Source organism: Carassius auratus, chromosome 5 (genome assembly GCF_003368295.1).
Source record: "Carassius auratus strain Wakin chromosome 5, ASM336829v1, whole genome shotgun sequence".
NCBI classification, from domain to species: Eukaryota; Metazoa; Chordata; class Actinopteri; order Cypriniformes; family Cyprinidae; genus Carassius; species Carassius auratus.
This window is the reverse complement of record NC_039247.1, coordinates 27,262,706-27,289,583: the sequence shown is the minus strand read 5'-3', so window position 1 is coordinate 27,289,583 and position 26,878 is coordinate 27,262,706. Positions and strand designations below refer to the sequence as shown.

At 41.3% G+C, this 26,878-nt stretch overlaps 1 protein-coding gene across 1 annotated transcript; it reads right to left on the bottom strand.

Annotated features, from left to right (window-relative positions):
- Positions 1-10,054: 10,054 nt before the first annotated feature.
- LOC113069643 (mitochondrial fission process protein 1) lies at positions 10,055-16,810 on the bottom strand. The gene is given in 8 exon segments (XM_074559884.1): positions 10,055-10,533; positions 11,984-12,125; positions 12,128-12,206; positions 12,289-12,416; positions 16,010-16,017; positions 16,113-16,269; positions 16,347-16,529; positions 16,747-16,810. Coding segments are annotated over 8 exon segments (828 nt in total). The 3' UTR covers positions 10,055-10,466.
- Between the last annotated feature and the right edge of the window lie 10,068 nt (positions 16,811-26,878).

Sequence of the window (26,878 nt, the reverse complement as noted above, 5' to 3'; positions counted from 1 at the left end):
GCATAGGGTGCGAGAGCATAATCCTCCTTGGTGATTCAAATGCCACGCAACTGCTATGTTGTCCATCCTAATTAACACATGACAGCCATACAACAGTCTTGAAAAATCCAGAGCCAAAAAGACTGCCACCAGCTCCAATCTGTTTATATGCCACCCTCACTGTGCCTCCGTCCAAGTCCTGTGGTCTAGGCATCCTTGACAAACAGCCCCCCATCCTGTAAAAGACGCATCTAATATGACAGTCTCGCGGCAAAAACAGACCTCTAACACTCTTTTGGAGATTCGTGCATAAGCCCAGGCCGCTTAGATGATTCAGCACAAGATCTCGACGAGAGCGTCCTTGAGTCTGTGATTGTGCTAATACCAGCCAATCATCCAGGTAATTCAGCACATGAACGCCCTGCAGCCACAACAGGGCCAGAACTGCGTCCATGCATTTCATGAAAGTCAGAGGAGCCAGGGCAAGTCAGAACTCAGAATTGATAAGCTTTGCCCTCTAAAGTAAATCTGAGGAACTTCCTGTGCCTCTTGATGATCTGAATATGAAAGTATGCATCCTTCAGATCGATCGTGACAAACCAATTGTTTGGTTGAATCTGTGACAGAATATATTTTACCGTCAACATCTTGAATTTGCTCATCCTGAGTGCAAGATTCAAACAGCATAAATCCAATATTTGTCGTAAGCTGCTATCTTTTTTTGGCAAAACAAAATATTGGCTGTAAAATCCAGACTCCATCTGAGAGGGGTGTACTTCTTCTTTAGCCTTTTTTTAGTAGAGACGACATCTTTTTGAACACACAATCATGGGAAGTTTCTTTTGAACACACAATCATGGGAAGAATCCCGTGGAAAAGAGGCGGGCCTTTTCGAAACTGAATGGTGTGTCCGTGACGAATTGTGCGTCACACCCATTGCTGAATTCCGGGCAAACATTCCCACACGGCCCGAAAAGCGTTAATGGTCTAAAGACCTCCACCTGTGGCTGTAATATCTCCACATGCGTTAGAATTTCGGAGCATGGAAGGTTTGCGGCGTCTGTAAGCACGGGAAATGTATGTGTCAAAGTCGCTGCGTTTCGTTGTATATAATCCTGAAGCGTGTTCACGACAGGATTTATTCCAACAGGATGAACATTGAGCCTCGCTGCTAGCGAGAAAGCAGCAACTTTGTGGGCCGTCATAAACAGGCCATCTTTGCCAGACACTTGGGTCACCCCTAAAACTGTGTCTGAGGGGGCGCTCAAAGTGGTAGGTCTGACCAATGGTGCTCGAGGCACCTTTTGTGGTGAGACAGTCACTGTTAGAGCCTGGGGACTGCAGTGAGAGTGTTGGATGCACATTAGTGGTTCAACATCACTCTCTAGTGGAGGGCACAGTCCCTGATGCGAGGTCTTTGCCGTGGAATTCAGGTCTAGCCTTTTTCGTTGGCATTGGCAAGCCAGTGGATAAGCCCTAGGTCCCCATTCCTTAAGAGGGGGTGTCATAGGTGATGGCTCTTCCTGTTAGGCAACCCGTTGACGGTGTGGGGATGTTGAACACGAGCAAGCCACCGCAGCTGGCGTCGCTTTGTTTCCCCGGGCCTGTGAGGAATTAGCTGCCAGTAAGCGGCTGATTGCTGCTTTGCTGCCCTAAATTTCTCCACCACCGAGGTGACCACCTCACTAAACAGCCCATAAGAAAAGACTTATCATTTTCTTTAATATCGGTGAGGTTGAGCCATCAAGCTCTTTTAAAAGCTCTGCCTGGTAATCTTGAAGCACCACCATCGAATGGAGTGTGTTGACCTGTAGCCAAGTAAGACTTACCGATGATGTTAGATGTGACTCGACACACCTTTGAAGGAGGGAGAGGGCAAGACTTCCAGGCCGACTTTCGAGTCTCTTCCACTTCAGCAATGTTGACGAAATCCTCGGCTGCAGCGCTTGTGATGAGCGTTGAGTAAGCCTGTTTCCAGGACCCCGAAATCTCTTGGTGGAGGTCCGGGAAGAAGCGCAATGACTTACGGGGCTGTGCAGGTTTATGACTAGGTAAAAAAATGGTCATCCAGCTTAGATGAAGATTGGGCCTGGTTCACATCCACTTCCCAATCCAGCCCCAGTTTATCCACCGCAAAGGTAACCACATCCAACAGCTCACTGTGAGAAGAGGAGGTGTGTTTCTCCTGTCCACTCAGAGGGAGAGAACCACGTGTCAGCCAGAACGTCCTCTGAATCCAAAGACGCAGTGGACAAAAGGTTGTCATCATGCAGCCCGCAGCCAAAGGAAATAGCATTGCAGGCCTACGGGGTGGGCCGTAGATCCTTGTTTGCAAAAGCAAAGAGCACCACAAAGTTTTTGCTGATTTCTTGCACTCGAGTGGGGGAGAGTGAGCAAAGTGGGGAAAACTCTAGCGTAGCACTATCCTCATAGTCCATGTCGCCCCAAGCCATCGCCTCGTGAGGTGCCTCAGAAACCACAGACGTGATACGGCGGGGGTTGGACACAGGGACGACCCTGGAGAAGACTTCTAACATTAAGTGCAGAACTTTTAGCCACAGGTTATCACAGTGAGGACATGAAGAAAGGCTGCTAAGCACCGTCTGCGCATGATGCAGGACCAGGCACATGACACACCTTTCATGAGTGTCCCCCCGTGATAAACCTGTTAAATGGCTCCTTACACTTTCGTTGAGGAGTTGAACACAGCTCGTGTAGTTGTTGCTGAGAATGCGAGATGCTTTACTAGGATACAGAAATGTCATTTTCCTGAAGGAAAACGAGGGAACGAGGTGAAGCTGGTGGAGTGATTGGAGATGAGCGACACCTGCTCGACCCACTGGGCTCGAGTCCCACGGAGGAGATAGAAGGATATAAAACTGGAGCGACGACAGTGAAGGACGAGAGAGGACCAGGCCTGGGTTTTAGTTGTGTTTGGTTTTCATTTGGGCGCGTCAGTTGTCTGTGAGGGGCTGACGCGCTGTTTTGTCTTTATTTTGTCATTATTAAATCTTATTTGATTGTCTGCTGATTCCCGCCTCCTTCTTCCCGGGATCATGGAGGTTTATCGTTATAGTGGTGCCGAAACACGGGAAAAGGAGGGATGCGCTGCTGAAGATCCCTCACCGCTGTGGTGAATCTGTGGTGCCATCGAGCTGACGAGGGAGTTTGCCGCAATGGACGCTCGAGGCTGTGGGCTAGAGTGAGTTGCCGGGGACGGGTGCTGTTTTATCTTTATTTTGTCATTATTAAATCTTATTTGATTGTCCTCCGGTTCCCGCCTCCTTCTTGCCGTGATCATGGAGTTTTATCGTTACACACACCAAGAGGTGTTCCCATACCGTGACGTCACCGCAGCATCAAAGTGACCTATGAAAGGAAACATTATTCATGTATTAAAAGTTAAAGTATTCCATGTCCCTGCATTAAACAGTGTGTAAATGCATCTAAATGACACTTCTAATGCCGCTTCTGTGTTTCCTCTGCATTACAAAGATCAATTTTGTTGATATGGATTAGGGGTGCTCCGATCACGATCGGCCGATCGTTATGCGCATCTCGTCAGTAAAGCCGGTTCTCTAATCAGTGGTAAATTCCATCAGGTACGTGATTTCACAGAGCCGCTGTTACTACACAGAGCCATTGTTAACTGAGAAGCCTTTTCAGCGTTTATTTGCGCATCTTTATCGTGATAGGAGCACCCCTAATACAGATTACATTTGCTTGGTAAAAGCCCGAATGCAAGAATTGGTGCACACTTATTTGCACCATGGCTTAAAAATAAAAATGGCTATAAAACTAGTTGGAAATTATTAATTTATAATATTGCTGTGAACTTACCATAAAGAATTCAGAAGACAGCTGTTAGCACAATTAGAGTTAAGATATCAGCACAACACCACACTCTATAGGGAAATATTATCGAATTACCATTATCGATAAAATCCCAAAAAATAATCGAAATATAATTTTTTGTCGATATTGCATACCCCTAATTTATATTATTTAATTAATATCATATTTTATCAATAATAATTGTTAAAATTAATATAATATTAAATACTTTTTACTCATTTTCTTAAAAATGGTTTAAAGGCTGAAATGTAAAATGTAGCATTTTATAAAACGTAAAATTTTTGTGAAAACTTATGCTTTTTACAGTGATTTTACAGTTTAATATGGTAATATGGACATTGCCCAACCCTGCTCATATGGTATTAATTTTATTTGTGCAGGTTTTAAAAAGGTCTTAAATTTGAGCTTAAAAATCCTGCAGAAACCCTGGACTTCGCTTCAAATTGATTGCGCTCACGAAATTTCTGCTTGTTTGCATAAAGTTGAAGAATTTTGAACTTTGCATCACTTGACACGCCACATTCCACGCGTGTTCCCATAAGTCGTCAGCTCTCCATTGAAATTGAATGGGATCGTGTCACTCTGCTGCTGTGTGTCGCTGGCGGTGTGAACGGGTCTTAATGCCAGCTCGGGAATGGCCTGAACCTAGAATACACAAAAAAAGGAATTGAGCAAAGGCCAGCCGCCAGACTAAGAACGCCCCAAAAATAAGCATTGAGTACTGGATGGGTTAATTTTTGAGAAGTCAGCTGGTTGGCAGGTCGGAAGAGCCTACGTACTCCACCGGGAGTGACTTATGTATTGGAAGGGTAGGCCCTACCAGCTGCTGGTACTGGACTTCGTGGTTTGGGGTGCCAAGTCAGGAGGGATCGAGCCGATGCAAAATGGGAGCTCTAAGCGTTGGAATGGGTGTGCCCTACTGGCCAAAGGGGAGGAGCAGCGTGATTGTATAGAGTGGCCAGGAGGGCCAGAGTTGCCTTGACTGGAATATATCACGGTGTCAGCGTATGGGCTAATCAGTGGGCTAAGGGCAAATGGCTGACCAAGAGGGCCCATGAAGCCTCTGACTGGAGATCAAGATTCAGGACAACGGACGTGTGGGTCCTCTCAGTTTGACAGATAAAAAGGCTTTGGGCTGACAAGGAGAACTCTTGCGACATCCGACAGGAGATCAATACTCACAGCATCAGATGGATGAGACTCACTTGCGGGTGGCAAGTATAAAAACCCAACCTGTAGAACTCTCACCAATGTCTGATGTCACATGCATCAACGGGTAAACCTTGAGAGGGAGAGAGAAAAGGAAAACCAAACTTGGAGGGATCTCGTGGCATCCGATGGGGTATCAAACACAGAACATTGAACGGCTAAGCCTTATAATGCAATTCACCGATGTCTGACAGGAGCACATGCATCAATGGGTAAACTTTGCCGGGCAGGGAGAGAGAAAAGGAAAACCCAACTTGGAGGGCTCTCGCGGCATCTGACGGGGTATCAAACTCAGAACATTGAACGGATAAGCCTTGTCATGCAGGGAGAAAAGATGTGAAGATAGCTGAGATGGTTTAGACAGCATTTGGCAGGAGGTCGAGACTCATGGTGTCTCGATGGGAGCACATGCATCGAATGGGCAAGTCTCGCCGACCGTAGAATGGAAAGGTAAAGATTGTCTAGCCAGGAGGCTCTCGACGACGTCCAACGGGAGCACAAACATTGAACGGGTAAACTTCACTAACTGTAGAAATGGAAAAGGTAATGTTGTAGAGCTGGGAGACACTTGCCGATGTTCGACTGGAGCTCTATACTCACGGCATTGAACGGGTAAGCCTCTCCAGATGTAAGATGGAAAGGTAATGTGGTTATGTGGCCAGGAGGCTTTCACCAGCATCCAACAGGAACTCCATGCACACTACATCGGCTGGGTAAGCCTCGCAGGCCATAGAATGGAAAAGGTAAGCTTGTATTGCTGTGAGGCTCTCGCCGGCAGTCCAATGGGGGCTCAATACTCACAGCATCAGACAGGTAAGCCTCGACGACCATAGAAATGGAGGCTCTTGCCGGCCTCCAACGGGAGCTTGAAACATAAGAGAGTACCAAGGCTGGCTGTGCAAAGGCTATTAAAAAAATTGGGTAAATTCTGACTTTGCAATGACAATTTGGCACTTATTCTGAATAAGCTACTATATGTTTTTTTTTTTTTTTATAGTTTATGTATTTGCTATTGACTGTTCAAATGCAGAGTTGTGCATCGTGTTGAGTATCATGTCGTGTGTGCGTGTGCCTGAGAGAGAGAGACAGGGTCTTCATAGTGGAGTCAGCTTTCTTAATCGCGGCTTGTGTACTGCAAAACAATAAAAGGATCATCATTGTGTCTGTCGTGTGACTCTGTTCCCAATTATAGCAGACTGTGCTTGTTGGAAGGAGGGGCTTTGTAGAAAACTACATGTGTGAGAGAGGCAGGGAGTAGAGGAACTACAATAATGTACAGTTTTTGAAAAATGTCAACATATTCTGTTACACCAAACACATCACGGAAGCTTCAGCCGAGAGCTTTCAGTTCCTTTTTTTGGTGTGGACTGAGCTGTGGATTCAGGTCTACCTCTGGGTCATCTTTCTGAAGACCCGGTTTGGTCAACCTCACCAGCTTCCGTGAATTGAGCTTGATTGAACATACTTACCATGTTGCAGAGCCTTACTGACGTTAACGACGCTTGAGAGGCTTACCATTACAGCCTGTTCACAAAGTCTGTTCCCGGTTACTGATCGGAGCAGATCATCCTCACCTTATCACTCCGATTAAACCAGTTTGACTTGGTCCACCTGGAGGTCCGACAGCAGTCAGGACAAGACTGGGTTGTTCTTTACAAGGCCCAGCAACAGTGTCTACACATTGTGGCTAATCCCTCTATAACAGAGTTGTTCCGGAGTGTTGAGAGACTCTGACAAGTAGACGTGATTCCCGACAGATCAGAGAATTTTGTCACTCATTCTAAGCAGGACCAAGAAGCCCTTGACTTGCTCCAGTGAAAGACTATCAGAGTTGCTATGCCACTCCTCTCTTGCGTAAGAAGGATATACCCATTCTTCAAGCTCCCATGGAGGTAGTACTTTCAAACCTTAGGAACACAGAGAAATGCCTGGAGAAAAACCCTATCAGAGAAGCCGCCTACCAACAGGAGATGAAGAAACTAGAGACCTTGGGTTATGTCATCAAACTACCACTTGAAATAGTTCATTCACAGAACAAGTCATGGTTCATCCCTCACCATCTTGTGCAGCACAATGTTAAGAACAGAGTGGTTTGTAATTGTTCATTTCACTTTGAAGCCCATAACCTGAACAACTACAGTATTTGCTGCCAGGACCAGCCTTGAGTCCATCCCTGTTAGGTGTATTCCTATGCCTTTGTGAACACCCAGTGGCAATAAGTGGCAATAAGTGGCAGTAAGTTTCTATAATTAAGGTTTCCAGTAGCAAACTGTATCGTTTTACAGTAAATTGCTATAAAGAAATCTAATTCATCAGTATTTTACTGTAATTTATTAATTTAACTATAGATTTCTCCGGAACTCTTCCACTCTCATGGGCTAATCCCTGGGCAAAACCAGTGGCGCTGCCCCGGTGGATCTGTGTCTTATTCGGATGCGAGCAGCATGGCCTGACAAAAGAAAATATAGAACCCATTATAATCCATCTACAATGGATGCGGACAGTAAACAGATTCCCCAATATATATCTGACGTACAGTAGTACTCCAAGTGCAAATGTATTTTCCAATCATTACAAGCAATGAAATATAATGTTAACATGTCCAGTATAGTCTGGCCCAAGCTGTTGTGGCATTGTAGGACAAAACATGGTGCAGGACAAATCTTGTCAATCCAAATGTAAGAAATTAGGAAAATAAAACAACCTCAATTGAATGGCATCACAGTGGCCGTTACGGCAAATATAGTAGTATACACCAATTTAAAAAAATACAGCAAGTTGCTGTATGTGGAGTTTGACATCACAGAAAATTCCCATGATACAAAGGGTATTAAAGTTACTTACTGTAAGGGGAATAACTGTAGAAATTACAGAAACGTCTGACAGTGTACATGATTAGTTTTTGAAATCCTGGTGTGAATGTGAGCTAGAATTACCTATGTTGGCAAGTATCTCACTACCTCACTCTGTCACATCCTTGGGTATTGCCTGACTAGAGCTGACCTGAATAGTGCCCAATAAGCCCAACTCTTGCATAGTGAGTTCAGCCTCCAAATCAATACAGTGACACTATGAGTGGATTCCACCACCATTCTAGCTTTGCTCAAGTCTGAACCATACAGATTCAAGGTGTTGGTTAGCACCAGGATAGCCAAAAATCAAGAGCTGACAGCTGAATGTACCTGGTGATATGTAGATTCAAGCAGTTATCCAGCAGATTACCTCAACCAAGGTACAACTCTTTCCAAACTATCAATGTCCAACAGATGGGGCCAAGGACCATCTTTTCTACTTGAGTCTTAATCGGTATGGCCTGTCACGCCCCTCATCCAACCACCAGAAATCAAGACAGATGAGCGAAAAAGTAATCTTCTTTGGCCTTAGGACAGAAGTGGCTGTGCCTGATATTCCTGACCTTACCAAACACAGCACTTGGAACGAGTTAGTAGAGGCCACAGTTCAGGGGCTTAAAGATACAGAACCACCATTAGGAAAGGACTACCAAACTGCAGAATGGCATATCCTGCAGAAATCTCAAGTTGATATTTTTCCTGACAAGTACAAACTGCTGAAATCTGGTAAACTTGTACCTTCCACTCAGTCAACTCCTTGCTCTTGCCCCAGAATTTTATGACTCTTGCCAGCTTATCAGAGTTGGTGGTCATGTACGTCGAGCTGAAGGACAAAAGTTGTCAGTTATACACCCTATAGTTCTTGATGCACATCACTGGGTTACGAAGTTACTGATCAGGCTCGAAGGACCAAAATTGTTTTGAAGATTAGGTAAGGACTGTTTTTGTGCAAGCTCTCGGTCTGTGTAAAGAAAATGTTGGGGTTACTGACTAATTATAAAACCACTCATTGTTACCACTCTACCATACGAGTCTTATCTATCTATCTATCTATCTATCTATCTATCTATCTATCTATCTATATATATATAATTTGTATTTTTTATTTTTTTTTGCAATGTCCAAGAACAGCTTCACATTTATATAATTTTGTTTTTAATCAGATGATAATATGGCTATTAAATATACTATTTGTGTAATATTGATGATTAAGTAATTTTTAGAAAGAATTTTGTGGGAAAAAAATGAAAATGGGAAAAAATCTGGCACAGCAGTAAGCTATTCAAGGAAGAAACCATGTCAAAGACAAGTAGATGCAGTACAGTGCAGTGAAGGTCAGAGCAAATCCACCATTTTAAAATTAAAATTAAATGTATGCATTTAACAGATGCTTTTATCCAAAGCAACTTACAGTGCATTCAGGCTTTGCCTGACTAACAGTTTTTACCCAACATGTGTTCCCTGGGAATCAAACCCACAACCTAAATTGGTAAATCTGTCATGTATTGAAATATGAAAATCCTTCAGTAGAGCTGTAAACACAGTAAACTTCCTTCTGAGTCTTCTCATGAGCCATGTTCTTAAAACATCAACAACATTAACATAACTGAATAAACATAGAAACTAAAAACTCTTTCGAACTTATTGAAGGAAACACCTTTCTCAATCAGGCTGGAGTCGGAATGAGAAATAAACAAACATTTGATTAAAAATATATTTTTAATGCCACTTTTTGTGCTCCTGCAGAACATTCAGAACTGAACTTGAATGGAGTTTATAGCTTAATGAGAAACGCACTTAATTCCTTTATCATGAGATTAAACAAATGACAGATCATCAAAAACACTACAAATTGATTTGATATTACAGTATTGTAGGGGAATTTACAGTTAAAACCCAATGACCAGATATTTGACAATGAAGACCAGGAGTCAGAGATGAGTTCAATTAATAATAATAATTTTATTTGAAGAAAATAGTTTGCAATTTCATCAGCAGAAGTCAGCTTCAATACTCTCGACGGAGTTCGTAGGCCGCACCCCGTACAACTCAAAATCAACCACAGTTATACCCTGACAGAGGATACTAATTGCGTCAATACATAAGTCAACAAAATTCTGATTGGTTCCAAAACCTAGATAAACTCTCCAAAGACGTATATCTCATACGTTGGACACTGGCAGTTGATCGTTTGTCCTGGGACTGTCTGAGCTTCTCCCTGTACAGACAGATACTAACACACATACACAGAGAACAGTATTTAGAATCTCAGCCTTCACTAGTTTATCATCTCTACAGTTTGGAAACATACAGTACTTCAACCGTTCACCAGAAACATACTGACTTTAAAGAGCTGTAAATAAATAATGCAATAATGTGACAACCGAGATGAAGTAAAAAAAAAAAATCAAGCAAACAACCAAGATGAAAACCATTATCAATTGAGACACATGCAAATGAAGGTTCATGTGGAATGCCAGTAATAACGTCAATGTCAGACACATTTCTCACAGACTGGTGCTCGTGCTGGCTGGAAAGATCAGGGGTCAGAGGTCTGTGTTGTGACTAGGCTCATTCATGTTTTTCTCCTTCACTGTAGAGTTTCCGCAGGCTGGAGCCCAACAAAAAATCCACCGACCTGATAAGAACAAACAGACTGACTTCAAAACACTGGGACATAACACACACACACAGTGATTCACACACACTCACACAGTGATTCACACACACTCACGTAAGCCTCTTTTACACAGATATTCCGGAAAATACATGTACACAATACAATACAATAATGTGTCCCGGGATTTGTCCAGGGATCGTTTGTGATTCATTCACACTGACAGTGATTTTCTGGAATCTGTGTGTGCATTCACACCTTCACACACATCCGTAAAGACACATGACATTACAAAGTGACATGTAATGTGATAATCACAACTTTGCTGGTAGTGAGGAACTACCTGATCTTCTACCTGAGCGTCATTACAGTTTGCAAATATTTTTTCATCACGAACGTTGATCTGCATTCAAAACACCTGGTAAAAGAGTCGCACGATAATGTGCGTCATTGCTATGAAACACTAGGAGTTGAACGACTTCTGATTTTTAAAATCAGATAAATTTTATGTGATGAAAATCAAGTTGAAGTCGACTAGTCGCTGATGACGTCATTAATGAACAAATAAGTCTGGAGCTGTGACAAACCCCTTGTGCACAGCTATGAAACTGTGCTGCCCACATGGCTATTGCTCCAATAACAGCTAATTTTTATCAGTTCTTTTGCCTTTGGGTCCGTTTTATTTCTCACAGATTTCTGCTCATTCTAAATCAGATATGGATAAAGTACCACAGAAAAGATTACATTTATATGATTCCATTAGTGAGAGCGATTGTGTGTGTGTGAATTAATTCTACATGGCAGTGTCTCTCTAGTAGTAGTGACGCTATGGGATTTAGTTATTAAGAAATATATGCTTGCCTTGAACCTTTCCGTTTCTAAGCTTATTGAGAAATCACAGAACTATGTTGACCTGAATGATTCTGTGCGCGCGTGATCTGCGTGTGGCGTACGAGCTACTGTCTGTTTCCTATGTGTGTGTGTTACAGTGCAGCAGGGTACAATGATAATTATAACTGATTAGAACAGCGTTTAACTTACCTCTACGGTATGCTGTAGTGAATGTGCATTCTCCTGTTCAATTTCGAGCATTCCAGTAATTTAATCACACGTCCTTTATACATTTATTTCTCATTTTAACTGTTAGGAAAATTGAGCATAAATGTGGAAGTCCTTCAAATATTTCTTATCCTGTTGCTGCCTCTATACGACCAGCGACTAGTCGACTTCAATGCTCTGCCGTGACGCTTTAAGCTTGACGTTGACTAGTCGCTGGTCCTACAGATGGTCCTATACCCTTTATGGCATTAGTTCTGGCTTTTGTTCACACAGAGCTCATTCTGGGATTGAACCCAGCAGGTACGTGTTTGCGTTTACACAGAAGGCACTCTAGCAATTTTCCTGCAATTTTCTGGGACCAACGTGCAGTGTGAAAGGGGCTTTACACACTCTCTCATACACACTTTCTCACCTGTCGATGGGTGTGATGATGAATGGGATGGTGGAGAAGCCAATGGCGGTTGTGGTCCACTTGCACGCAGGAAGTGGGCAGCATGTGATTTTTCCCAGCAGGAAGAGCGACGCAGCACAAATGCGGTTGATTGTGAATCCACTGAAGCCAAAGCCTGCCAGACGAACGTGTCAACCACAGCAACGGCCACCCGCACTGCCTTTCCATTATCCTCAGTGTGAACCTGCAGACACAAAACAGCCGAACCATCATGAAGAGCAGCAAGAAGATGACAGACTGACTGATTCAGACTGACCCCGACTCGCCATAGTTGCTTTCCTGCCTTTGTCAAATTTATCAGCAGACACGTATGCAGTGGCCACGGCGTAACTGGCCCACACCGAGCTGACTGGCACCAATGTGCGAAACGCCTTGCCCACCTCGTTAGCATAACCTGCCGATACACACGCCAGACACACACATTAATGCTGTTAAACTTCAAAACCTCTTATAATTCACACAGAGCTGACGGACACAACTCAGCAGCTTCTGTGTGGATCAAATGTGGATCGTTTATCACTGCTTTGACACAAAATACAATAAATTAATATAGCTTTAAATTACACAAACTATTTTCTCACTCAAACACAAACACCAGCCACCCACTGGACATTTTGCAAGATAACAAGCTCTTTACAAAACTGTTAATATGAATATGAATCTAAAATATGAAATTAAATACTATCAAAATCATTAGATATAAATGAACTCCTACACAGTGTTAGTCTTTCAATCTCTTTATCATTTATTCAAAAGGGGCAACACAGGAATCATGTTTTGCTCTAATGAAAACGTGAAACATTTACTGCAGTCAATCTGAACTGTACAGAAAGTCATTTTATATGGTTTTATAAAGAAAATTTACAGTGGAAATCATTGTGTAATTCTGCCTGTCCTTAAGAGTTTTTAGGTCACTGTTTCATGGGTTAAACTCTTCTAGTATTATGATGAATGAGTTGATTTGAGATAAAATAAAGTGATTTAAATGCATTTTGAATGTGAAATGAACTGTTTTGTCAAACTAAAAGTTGGTTAGGAGAACAGTGGCAAGTGTTTAGAAAAAGTGAAATAACTATTAAGAAATGTGTCCTAGCAGATGTAAAAAAATAAACTGAATTGAAAAGACCGGATTGTAGCTTAAAGGGATAGTTCACCCAAAAATCATAATTTTTTCATTAATAACTCACCCTCATGTCGTTCCAAACCAGTAAGACCTCCATTTATCTTCGGAACACAGTTTAAGATATTTTAGATTTAGTCTGAGAGCTCTCAGTCCCTCCATTGAGACTTCCCCGAAATCTGTAGCATGCATACGATGGACACTACACTATCCCATGAGGCCACGGGAGTGGCCTCGTCATTTCGAAAATAACAGAAAACCGCCACACGGATGTTTTGAAGTGTAAGTACCTTATGGATAAACGTTGTTCATCGTGGTTAAAGTGTACTTGTTTAACATAATCCAAGTAAACGACTGACTTGTTGAAGGTTTATATATTGTAAATCCATTAGATGATTTTGTAAATTGAGTGTAAAAAGATGTTTAATCGTTGTTATCGATCAGATGCTGTACATCAGCTTGTTAACGATGTTTTCTTTAAACTCGTTAAGTAATTAAATGAGATAAAGTTACAAAACTTTAAGTAACGTTAATTAACCCGATTTAATTTCTCTTTTACTAGTGTTGATATTTTGATAAAGAAAATGGTTGGATAACATACATGGCAAACTATTGTTAATAAGGGCCTTAGTTTGATCATAAATCATCAGTAATGTGTAAATCCTGTTTTGATGTTACAGGGACTGATGAACACACACTTGTTCTCATCCAATGATGAAGATTTCTTTACTAGAAAGCATAATTTAGTAAGTATATACATGAAAATGAATCTTAACTACACACACTCTTTGCATGTATTTATGTTAGGATCATCACTGGTTTATTCAGTTTTTGTTTTTATTAATATAATATAAATTTCCAGGTATTTCCAGTTACTATTTTGTCAGTTGCAAAGTGCTTAAAGAGCCACACAGATGGGAAATCAAAAATTACCTGTATTATAGTGTATGATCTAGCTGTCCATCAGTGTAAACAATGTGCAAAGTAATTAAACCAAAAAGTACACGATTTATAAAGTTATTGGCATCTAAAGTAAGGAGTCGACTCTGAATCGCTGAAACGAGTCGTTATAGATTTCAAATCTTTTGCCCATCTCTATGTACGTCACTAGGAACACTTTGCATAATAATCTCCGCCTACCGTGTTGGGAGAAACGGAACTCTGAACTCTGGTTGGTGTGATAGCATCATGTCGAGGAGACGGTGTGTTTTTAATTGTAAAGGCAAGTTTGTTTTATTTTCACTGCCAAAGAATGAAAATCAGAAGAACCAATGGCTAAAATTCATTTTCACCACAATACCAGAGCAGTACAACAAATCCCTTTTGTTTAGTTCTAAACATTTCACTGATGACTGCTTTTCTAATATCGGTGAGTACAGCGATTTTCAAAGCGTTTGGCCATAAAAGAGGGTTCATTACCAAATTTATTTAGAACAACTAGCATCTCCGAATCACAACGCGAAGTATGATTATGAAGTTATGTGTCTGTTTTCTCCCGAGCGTCTTATCAGTATGTGTGCTGTCTGCAGCCTGTCTTCACTGATCTTCATTTACAAAAACGTCATTAAAATGAAGTGTAACTCCGTGAATACTCAACGAAGAGACATGAGAGAGATATCTATAGAAAGCTTGACATGTCTACTTTTAAACTAAACAAGTGCTGCCGAAAACAGATATTCTGTGATAGAGTAATCCATATGAAAACAACGCTATGTCTGTTTTTCATGTCTCCCTTCGTTATATCTGACCACACCCCCGCGCTGAACGCACTATTCAGATTAAAACTGAAGTGCGAGGTTTGAATACACCCACACAGAAGAAAAAGCAGCGAGACTGTTCAAGTTTTTTTATCTTACTGTTTGCTTCGCGATGAGAGGAATAAGACATAATTCACCCCAAACAGATGCTAACGTATAGTTTACCGTGGAGGTGTGTGCGGAACAACCAATCAAACCTGACTATGTTAGTTGACCAATCAGAACACAGTATGCTACCGACAGGTGGGGTTTAAGGAAACTGAATCTTTTGAACAGCTTTGCGCGAACTGTTTGGGGATCTCTGAGAATTTAGGTAATTTTAAAATGATATTTTGACAAAATGACAATGTTTTTTAACCTTGGATGGATTTAAACCTAATGTACAGGACTTATAAACAGTGATCGGAAGCTTAGAATTTTCATCTTACTGGCTCTTTAATAGCAAGTAACTTTTTCTTGAAGCATGTGTGCACAATGATTTTGTAGCAGTTTCCAGTTGTTTTTTTAAACAAGCAACATCTTAACATCTGAAGAATGTTGTCTTGAGAATGGTTGCCACACTTTAGAGAAATACCCATGCACCAGGTCACATTTAAAATTATTATCTCTATTTATTTATTTATTTTTCATTTCTACATGTTAAAGAGCACAAAGCTTCAGACAAAACCACATTAACTTTTGCATAAAGTAGTATAATAGAGCTTAAAGCAACACCAAAAGGGAATTTCTTAAGACGTTTTTATAATAATGTCAGGAAAATTAACTTCAGCAGCTTCAGTTCAGTGTAGATGAGGACTTTAAATTTGGGTATCAAAAATTAGTGGAAAAAGTGGAAGTCTAAGATTGACCCTAGAGATAGAGTAATACATATTGTAAAATTAAACTTATATGTTGATATGATATGATATGTTATGTGATATGTTGCTAGATGATTTCCCGGTTATGTGTGTAATGTGTATATTTATGTGTATATATAAATACACACAAATGTTTACATTTAAATATTTACATGTGTATTTATTCATATTTACGTGATTTATAGTATATATAATTATATGTATATTTCTTAACTAATATATGTATATCTCGATTTGACAGTGTTAAAATTACCTTCATAACTGACACAGGCATAAACAAAGAGAAGATGAACTGATTTGCAGAGTCTTAACCTGTTCAGTTGTCTACAGGTAATCCTGCTCTTGATGAGCTTCACACTGTTCTCTGATGTGACACAACTGTGGACAGATTGTCCCGTACATGCTCTCCTGTGCTGGCTTCTGTGTTTTGGGGTTCCAGTGTATCATCGTCATGATCCTTCACAACTTCTGGATCAACAATGTCCTCATTCAGAAGACGAAGGTTGTGGAGCACTGCTCAGCATGCAACAACATCTGGCATAAAGGCAGGACTCACTTCCAGGGCCTTGAAGAAGAAGAAGATGGAGCACAGCTTGTCTTCATCATCCTGATGGGTCTCTCAATGTTCTGTGCGCGAGCATCATTGGTGTTGAAACAAACCAGTGCAGCATTCTGTTCAGGCTCTCTGTATTCTGTGATGAGGCAGATGTAGGCACTCATACAAGGATACCCACCATCTCCCAGGATGTGTTTTCCTGCAGGTGGATACAGCCCTCCAGTGATAGAAAGTAAATAAAGCTGTTCTTCAGCACCCTGGCATCATATACAGACCCGGGATACTCAACAAAGATATCAATGTACTTCCCCTGGTGGTGATCTGCAGCTGAACACAATGAAACCGCTTCCTGTTGAAATAACATTGGGCTTCACTTACTGGAGGTTTTGTTTGTATGTGACAGCCATATATTGTGCCAGCTACCAGAAGGAAACCTGGTCCCACTACCTCCAGGTCATCTGCGGTGGAGAGGGCAATCAGCCTCCTCAAAATCCCCATGACAGACCTGTCCTGCTCATTCTGTCCACAATATTATGCAGCTCTTGGATGTCGAAGACCAGTGACAGCAGCCTGTATGATGCTGTTCACAGTCTGTAAATATGTAGTTTTTGTTTTTTAGAATAAAATTTCAATAGGTTACACATTATTTGCTGATATATGTATATCTTTCTTTATATATATATTATGTATATACATATACATATATACAATATATATATATATATATATATGTGTGTGTGTGTGTGTGTGTGTGTATTGTCTATAATGTATATATTATGTATGTATTTATGTATATATTGGAATGTGTGTATATGTGTGTGTTTCTGTGTATATATCTATAATGTATTTCTGTGTATATATATATGTATGTGTGTGTGTGTGTGTGTTTGTGTGTGTGTATTTGTCTAAGCATTCATTCAAGTTTATTAATTGATTCATGTTCCTTTTGTTTCTTCTGTGTATTTTTATTTGTATTCATTACAATAAATGACTTTATATCCTTACATAAAATCAGGCTGTTATTCTGTTCACAGCTGTAGCTGCTGTTATTCTGAGGTAGAAAACTAAAAGCTAAATTTATATTTAGTAAAGGATTTACATGCTGTCAACGAAGGCGTGATCTATGAGCAGCTGATGGATGCCTGCTTTTAATTATTTTTATTTTTTTTTATTAAACTGCTTTTGAGTTAATTCAAACGACATAAAAACGCAGACGAAAAACATCACCGATGTTCGCTCAGTAGATTGGACTCTTTAAATTTACGCGCTGTTGTGACGACGTATGTCACGTGACAATGTCAACATGGCAGATGTAGTATGTCCGAATTCCATTCATACTACCCACATTCAGGACATGGACAGTATACCGTACACACAGTTTCAATGGAGGGACTGAGAGCTCTTGGACTAAATTTAAAATATCTTAAACTGTGTTCCGAAGATAAATGGAGATCTAACTGTTTTGGAAGGACATGAGGTTGAGTTATTAATAACATAATTATGATTTTTGTGTGAACTATCCCTTTAAGTTTAATCCAGAACATTAATCTGTTAATATTATATGTAAAGGACTATTTGTCTTTAAAACAGGCATGACTTTGCAATACTAATGTGCTAGAACATATTAAAAAGTTCAACAATGGAAATAAATACTAGAATTTTATACAAAATATGTTTTCCAAAATATATGGAAGGGTTTGTTGTTATGAGCTGTTTGCATGTTGATGTTTTCTGCAAGTTGGTTTGGGTACCTTAGTAGAGTGAAAAAAACTACAACAAAATTTTACAAATCCAGATTAGCAAATTTTACAAATCCAGATTATTGAAAGACTTTTGTATTGAGTATGCAAGTTAGTTCTGGTCCCTTTGACTGAGAGGCGATTCATAAGTGCTTATATCTAATATAACAACACTGGAGCAGTATCACTGTAACTGAACTATTGCATATAGGAGAAAATAAAAATGTCTGAAATGTATGTTTCTTATGTTTTATAAGAAAGTGTTTTGTGTGGATGAAGCGACACACAGAAGTCAAGTCAACTCACCTTTATTTATATAATGCTTTAAACAAAACAGATTGTGTGAAAGCAACTGAACAACATTAATTAGGAAAACAGTGTGTCAAAAATGCAAAATGACAGTTAAAGGCAGTTCATCATTGAATTCAGTGATGTCATCATGCAGCTCAGTTCCGTCTAAATAGTATCTGTGCAATGATTTGCATTCAAGTCAACAATATTGCTGTAAATGAAGTGTCTCCAACTAAGCAAGCCAGAGGCAACAGCGGCAATGAACCAAAACTCAGTTGTTGACAGAATGGAGAAAAAACCTTGGGAGAAACCAGGCTCAGTTGGGGGGCCAGTTCTCCTCTGACCAGACGAAACCAGTAGTTCAATTCCAGGCTGCAGCAAAATCAGATTGTGCAGAAGAATCATCTGTTTTCTGTGGTTTTGTCACAGTGGTCGTCTGAGACAAGGTATTTACAGGGGATCTCTATCTGGGGCTCATCTAGTTGTCCTGGTCTCCGCTGTCTTTCAGGGCTGTAGAGGTCCTCTCTAGGTGCTGATCCACCATCTGGTCCGGATACGTACTGGATCCAGGTGACTGCAGTGACCATCTGATCTGGATACAGACTGGACCTGGTGGCTACGGTGACCTCGGAATAAAAGAGAAACAGACTAATATTACCATAGATGCCATTCTTCTAATGATGTAGCAAGTACTTCGGGTGTTATGAGAAGTGTTTAGAATTTACCTAATTAATGCAGCCTAAAAATCCTTTAACGGATTTGGATATTAGAAGTGTATTAATGTGTTATTTGTAAGTCAGGTTAAAGATTTAATATAGATTTGTACTGCAAGAGTGTGTCTGCCTCCCAAACAATGTTAGGAAGGTTATGCAACGTTCCAGGCAACTCTTAACCCGTGTTTGTCAAAACATCTACGCATGAAAGTACACCAGAACAGCAGTCAAACCCGTGACTTCCCACCCGTGAACTCGTACTAGATCAATGTACTCCCAGTTCCAAACTCTGACATCACATAGCCCGCGAAAACAACAATTGCAGACCCTACGGACAATATTGCCTACTGATGTGGTGTTTAAGCAAGTGGTAAATGGTGAGAAATAGACTTTAACACAATGATGTTGCAATAAAATTTATAATCTACCTACAATTCCTTGCACTCAGGCAGTGTGGCGTGACTTGCCTGGAATGCTACAAAGCTGTGAGCCGTGGTTTGAAGTCATGATTTACGGGCTCAAAAACCTGCCTGGAACACAGCATTATTCAAGAGTTTAGGCGCTAAATAGGAAAAGGATCTGCCACCTGCAGTTGACTTTGATATTCTAGGTATTATCAAGTTGCCAGAGTTTTGAGAACGCAGCAGACATGGTTATAATGTAACAAGAGCTCATTCAAATACTGAGGTGCTAAACCATTATTTTATAAGTGATAAGCAAGATTTTAAAATCTATACAATGTTTGATAGGGAGCCAGTGCAGTGTTGACAGAACCGGGCTAATATGCTCATACTAACATGTTCATACATTTTGACTGGCGCCGATACAGGATGGCTGCCTCCGTGACGAGCTCTGCATATGTTTTTGTGTTTTTGTTAGTTTGTCCTGGCCTTAGTTATATTCCTGCCATCAGTTTCACCAGGGAAGAACTGCTGAACATTCGGCAGAACGCACCACAAGATGTTTTTCCGGATTTCAATTATTCAGATGTTTTAGTGAACGTTGTTATCGGAGGAGCAGCGGCGCTGATCAAGCGCTTCAGGACGCGCAGACGGGGGAAGCGAGCGGGAGCGCTCGTCAGACTCAGGAAGCGCGGATTTCGAACGCCGTTGCCTAGCATCCATCTGGCAAATCTCCGCTCTCTACCCAACAAAACGGACGAACTCTTTCTGCTTTCTCGGACAAATAAGGATTTCACACACTCTGCTGCTCTGTGTTTCACGGAAACCTGGCTGAATGACACCATACCGGACAGCGCGCTCCATCTGCCGGACTTTCAGCTGTTTAGAGCGGATCGCGAATCAGAATCAACTGGGAAATTGCGCGGCAGCGGGACATGCTTTTACATCAATGAACGGTGGTGTACAGATGTAACTGTGTTAAAGAAGACACGCTGCTCAAATCTCGAAACACTCTTCATTAACTGCAAGCCGTTCTATTCGCCGCGGGAGTTTCACTCGTTCATTCTGGTCAGTGTTTACATCCCTCCGCAAGCGCATGTGAGCTCAGCTTTAGAGAAACTCGCTGATCAGATTACAGAGACAGAACAACAACACCCGGACTCTGTTTTAATCATTCTCGGGGACTTTAATAAAGCCAATCTGTCCCGTGAACTGCCAAAATACAGACAGCATGTTACATGTCCCACCAGAGACAGTAATATATTGGATCACTGTTACACCACAATAAAGGATGCATTTCACTCTGTTCCACGAGCAGCTTTGGGACGTTCTGATCACCTTCTGGTTCATCTTATACCGTCCTACAGGCAGAAACTAAAATCAGCTAAACCTGTATCAAGGACTGTAAAAAGATGGACTAATGAAGCAGAGCAGGATTTACAATCTTGTTTTGACCTCACTGATTGGAGTGTTTTTGAAGCTGCTACCACCGATCTGGACGAACTCACAGAGACCGTAACCTCATATATCAGTTTCTGTGAGGATATGTGTATTCCTACAAAGACTCAACTAATTTACAATAATGACAAACCGTGGTTCACTGCAAAACTCAGACAGCTCCGTCAGGCCAAAGAAGATGCTTACGTGAAGGGGGACAATGTCTTGTATAAACAGGCTAAATACACATTGGAAAAGGAGATCAAAGTGGCAAAGAGGAATTATTCTGAAAAAATAAGGACTCAGTTCACTTCCAACGACTCCGCATCAGTGTGGAAAAGTCTAAAGAAGATCACAAATTACAAGACACCACCCCCCAGCACTGTAGAGAATCAACAACTGGCAGACGATCTGAACGAGTTTTACTGCAGGTTTGAAAGAACACCCATCACCTGCCCTGAACACCTCCCCACAAAACCATTCACACCATTCACAGCTCCTGCAACCCATCCTGAACACCGCTCCAATCAAGCACTCTCACCATTCACACCTCCTGCATCCCCTCTCTCAGGTGGGGCACCTGCAATTCAGATCAGCGAGGATGCGGTGCGCCAGGTCTTCCGGAAGCAGAAAAGGAAAAAAGCACCAGGCCCAGATTGTGTTACACCAGCCTGTCTGAAATCCTGTGCTGACCAGCTGGCCCCCATCTTCACACAGATCTTCAACAGATCGCTGGAGCTGTGCAAAGTCCCTTCATGCTTTAAACGTTCCATCATCATCCCCATCCCTAAGAAACCCAAAATTACAGGACTAAATGTCTACAGGCCTGTGGCTCTAACGTCTGTAGTCATGAAGTCATTTGAAAAACTGGTGCTGGCCCACCTGAAGGACATCACTGGGCCCTTGCTGGATCCTCTTCAGTTTGCCTACAGAGCAAACAGGTCTGTGGACGATGCAGTAAACATTGGACTGCATTATGTTCTGCAACACCTAGACAGACCGGGGACTTATGTGAGGATCCTGTTTGTGGACTTCAGCTCGGCCTTCAACACGATCATCCCAAACCTCCTCCTGCCCAAACTAAATCAGCTCTCCGTGCCCACCTCCGTCTGTCAGTGGATCAACAGCTTCCTGACAGACAGGCAGCAGCTAGTGAGGCTGGGAAAATACACATCCAGCACCCGTACAATCAGCACCGGAGCTCCCCAGGGCTGCGTTCTCTCCCCACTGCTCTTCTCCCTGTACACCAACGATTGCACATCTAAGGACCCCTCTGTCAAACTCCTGAAGTTTGCAGACGACACCACACTCATCGGCCTCATTCAGGACGGTGACGAGTCTGCTTACAGACAGGAGGTAAAAGAGCTGGCTGTCTGGTGCACTCTCAACAACCTGGAGCTTAACACCCTCAAAACAGTGGAGATGATCGTGGAATTCAGGAAAAAAAACCCTGCACTCCCCCCACTCACCATCATGAAAAGCACTGTGACTGCAGTGGAGTCATTCAGGTTCCTGGGAACCACCATCTCTCAGGACCTGAAGTGGGACACTCACATTGACTCCATTGTGAAAAAGGCCCAGCAAAGGTTGTACTTCCTCCGCCAGCTGAGGAAGTTTAACCTGCCACAGAAGCTGCTGAAACAGTTCTACTCCACCATCATTGAATCCATCCTCTGCACTTCAGTAACTGTCTGGTTCAGCTCAGCTTCTAAATCTGACCTCAGAAGACTACAGAGGGTAGTCCGGACTGCTGAGCGAATCATCGGTTCAACTCTCCCATCTATTCAAGAACTGTAAAGGGCTGTCAAAATCACTTTGGACCCCTCACATCCAGCACACTCCCTCTTTGAACTGTTGCCATCTGGTCGACGCTACAGAGCACTGAGCACTAGAACGACCAGACACAGGACCAGTTTCTTCCCTCAGGCAATCCATCTTATGAACAGCTGATAATAACGGCGAACACACTACACTTTATATTTATATACACATACACTTTTTTTATCTAACACACATACTTAGTATACACTTAAATTTTGCACATAATATATATGTACATACATAACTGCATTTTGTAATATACCTGCCTACAATTGTCATTTGTATATTGTCATTCACTATCTACTTATTTGTATTTTTTATTCTTTTATTATGTGTTTTATGTTCTGTCGCTGTCATTCTGTTGTACTGCGGAGCTTCTGTCACGAAAACAAATTCCTCGTATGTGTAAACATACCTGGCAATAAAGCTCATTCTGATTCTGATTCTGATTCTTCCTGGTTAGTAAGAACTCTAGCTGCTGCATTTTGGACTAGCTGGAGTTTGTTTATTAAGCATGCAGAACAACCACCCAATAAAGCATTACAATAATCTAACCTTAAGGTCATAAATGCATGGATTAACATTTCTGCATTTGACATTGAGAACATAGGTCGTAATTTAGATATATTTTTGAGATGAAAAAAAAAATCAGTTTTACAAATGCTAGAAATGTGGCTTTCTAAGGCTATCAAATAGCACACCTAGTTTCCTAACTGATGACGAAGAATTGACAGAGCAGCCATCAAATCTTAGACAGTGTTCTAGGTTATTACATGCAGAGTTTTTTGGTCCAATAATTAACACCTGTTAATTAAGAATTTAGCAGGAAGAAATTACTCATCATCCAGTTTTTTATATCGACTATGCATTCCACTAGTTTTTCAAATTGGCATGTTTCGCCAGGGGCGCAAAGAAATATAGAGCTGAGTATCATCAGCATAACAGTGAAAGCTAACCGTGTTTCCTGATGATATCTCCCAAGGGTAACGTGTAAAGCGTGAAGAGTAACGGCCCTAGTACTGAGCCTTGAGGTACTCCATACTGCACTTGTAATCGATATGATACATCTTCATTCACTGCCACGAATTGATTGTGGTCATATACTGTAAGTATGATTTAAACCATGCTAATGTACTTCCATTAAATCCAACAAAGTTCTCTAGTCTATGCAAAAAAAAAATTTGTGATCAATAGTGTCGAACGCAGTGCTAAGATCCTATAGCACTAATAGAAAGATACGACCATGATCAGATGATAAGAGAAGATCTCACTACTCAGTACTATGATGCGGTCTAAATCCTGACTGGAAATCCTCACAGACACCATTTTTCTCTAAGAAGGAATATAATTGTGAGGATACTACCTTTTCTAGTATCTTGGACAGAAAAGGGAGATTTGAAGTCGGTCTGTAATTAGCTAGTTCTTTAGGGACTAGTTGTGTTTTTTTATTTAAGGCTTAATAACAGCCAGTTTGAAGGTTTTGGGGACATATCCTAATGACAATGATGGATAAATAATAGTCAGAAGAGGATCTATGACTTCTGGAAGCACCTCTTTTAGGAGCTTAGATGGAATAGGGTCAAACTTACATGTTGTTGTTTTAATCAATTTAGCAAGTTTATACAATTCTTCCTCTACTATAGTAGAAAATAAGTGGAACTGTTCCTCGGGGGATCTATAGTGCACTGTCTGATGCAATACTGTAGCTGACGGCTGTATGGTTACAATTTTATGTCCAATAGTATAATTTTCATAAGAAAAGTAGTTTATAAAGGCATTACTGCTGTGCTGTTGGGAAATGTCAACACTTGTTGATGCTTTATTTTTCATTAATTTAGCCACTGTGTTGAATAAATACCTGGAGTTATGTTTGTTTTCTTCTAAAAGAGATTAAAAGTAATCAGATCTAGCAGTTTTTAGTGCTTTTCTGTAGGACAGGTTACTTTCCTGCCAAGCAATACAAAATACCTCTAGTTTTGTTTTCCTCCAGCTGTGCTCCATTTTCCGGGCTGCAAAATCCTCAGAAGATGTACACAGTGCACTGTACACTGTAATAATTAGTCAAGTCAAGTCAAGTCAAGTCTGCTTTATTGTCAATTCTTCATTACAGAGATACATACAGAGAATCGAAATTGCATTACTCTCAGATCCTTGGTGCATACAGATAACATTAACATTAAAGCCTAAAAATCTAGATCAAATATAAAATGTAGATACAATTATACAATAAGGGAATGTAAAAAATATAATACGATTTAAAATCAGGTTAAATAAAGCAGCACAAGGCACATGGCAGATAGAGTGCAAATCAGTGAAGTGGACAAACAGTGCAGATAAAAGATTTTTAGTGCAAAAAGAAGCTTATTCAGTCTGATTAAATTGACAAAGGGCTCAAGAGCAATTATTTTATTCAACTGACTGATGAGGTGGTAGAATGACGCCAGTTCAATGGTGAATGAGGTAGTGAGCAGAGCAATGCTGCACAAAGTGGCGGGGGGGGGGGGGGGGGGGGGGGGGTGTTACATAGTTCAGTGGTGCCTGTGGCAGAAGAGGGACAGGGGGGGGCAAGTTCGGGAGCGAGTTCAACTTCCTGACAGCCTTGTGGATGAAGCTGTCATTCAGTCTGCTGGTCCTGGCCTGGAGACTCCGCAGTCTCTTCCCTCATGGCAGCAGACTGAAGAAGCTGTGTGATGGGTGTGTGGGATCACCTGTGATGCAGAGGGCTTTGCGGGTGAGACGGGTTCCATAAATATCCTGCAGGGAGGGGAGAGAGACACCAATGATCTATACTCACTGTAACAGTATGACATTCCTCAGTATGGTGTGTGAGTGTGCTTGAATGTGTGTATGTGTGTGTGTGTGTGTGAGAGAGAGAGAGAGAGAGAGAGAGCGAAAGCATTTCAGATTTCTTTTGTTTGAATCTCACCCTGATGAAGGACACATAAAGCCTAAACAACATCAACACTTAAGTTTAATTCCTTTATTGTGACCATGAATAAGCTAATAAGGATAGTACACAATACTGAAACAAATAGCAACAGCAGTGGATCAGTGTGACAGTGACATTCATGACTCTCAACTGCTCACTCTGAAACACTGAAGAGCTTAAATCAAAAATATGAAAGACCAGATCACACACACACACACACACACACACACACACACACACACACACACACACACACACACACACACACACACACACACACACAAACACACATCTGGTTGACTATCCTTGTGGGAACTCTCCATAGGTATAATGGTGTTTATACTGTACAAACTGTATTTTCTATCGCCCTACACTAAAACTTACCCCTCACAGAAAAGTTTCTGCTTTTTTATAAATCTTTAAAAAAAAAAAAAATTCTGTATGATTTATAAGCTTCTGTACCCATGAGTAGGGCCATACTCACGTACATACTTGCAATGTGTTACCCCAACACTGTATATATATTTCACCTAAGGCGTCAAATTGGCTAGACGCGGCCCTGAAACAGTGTGTAAATACATCTAAATGCAACCAGGGAAGTCGTGGCCTAATGGTTAGAGGGTTGGACTCCCAATCGAAGGGTTGTGAGTTCTAGTCTCGGGCCGGACCGAATTGTGGGTGGGGGTAGTGCATGAACAGCTCTCTCTCCACCTTCAATACCACGACTTAGGTGTCCTTGAGCAAGGCATTGAACCCCCAACTGCTCCCCGGGCGCCGCAGCATAAATGGCTGCCCACTGCTCCGGGTGTGTGCTCACAGTGTGTGTGTGTGTGTTCACTGCTCTGTGTGTGTGCATTTCGGATGGGTTAAATGCAGAGCACAAATTCTGAGTATGGGTCACCATACTTGGCTGAATGTCACTTCACTTCAAATGCAGCTTTGATGTTAATTTGATTTTCTTGGTAACAGCCCAAATGTCTTATTATTCTAATTCACTAATTAAATATTTTATTTAGAAAAAAAAAGGCTTTATATAGGTAAAAATGCCCAAAAATGTAAAAATCAGTTTAAACTTATTGTCACAGTGTCTGGTTTGTGTTCCCTGGGTAACCACTAGATGTCCTCCTTCCCCACGGTGTCTGTCTCCTCATTGCACTCAGCTGTCCCTGGTCATTAATCATTGCACTCAGCCAATTCCCCATTAGCATTGTCATTTCCCTGTGTATTTATACCCC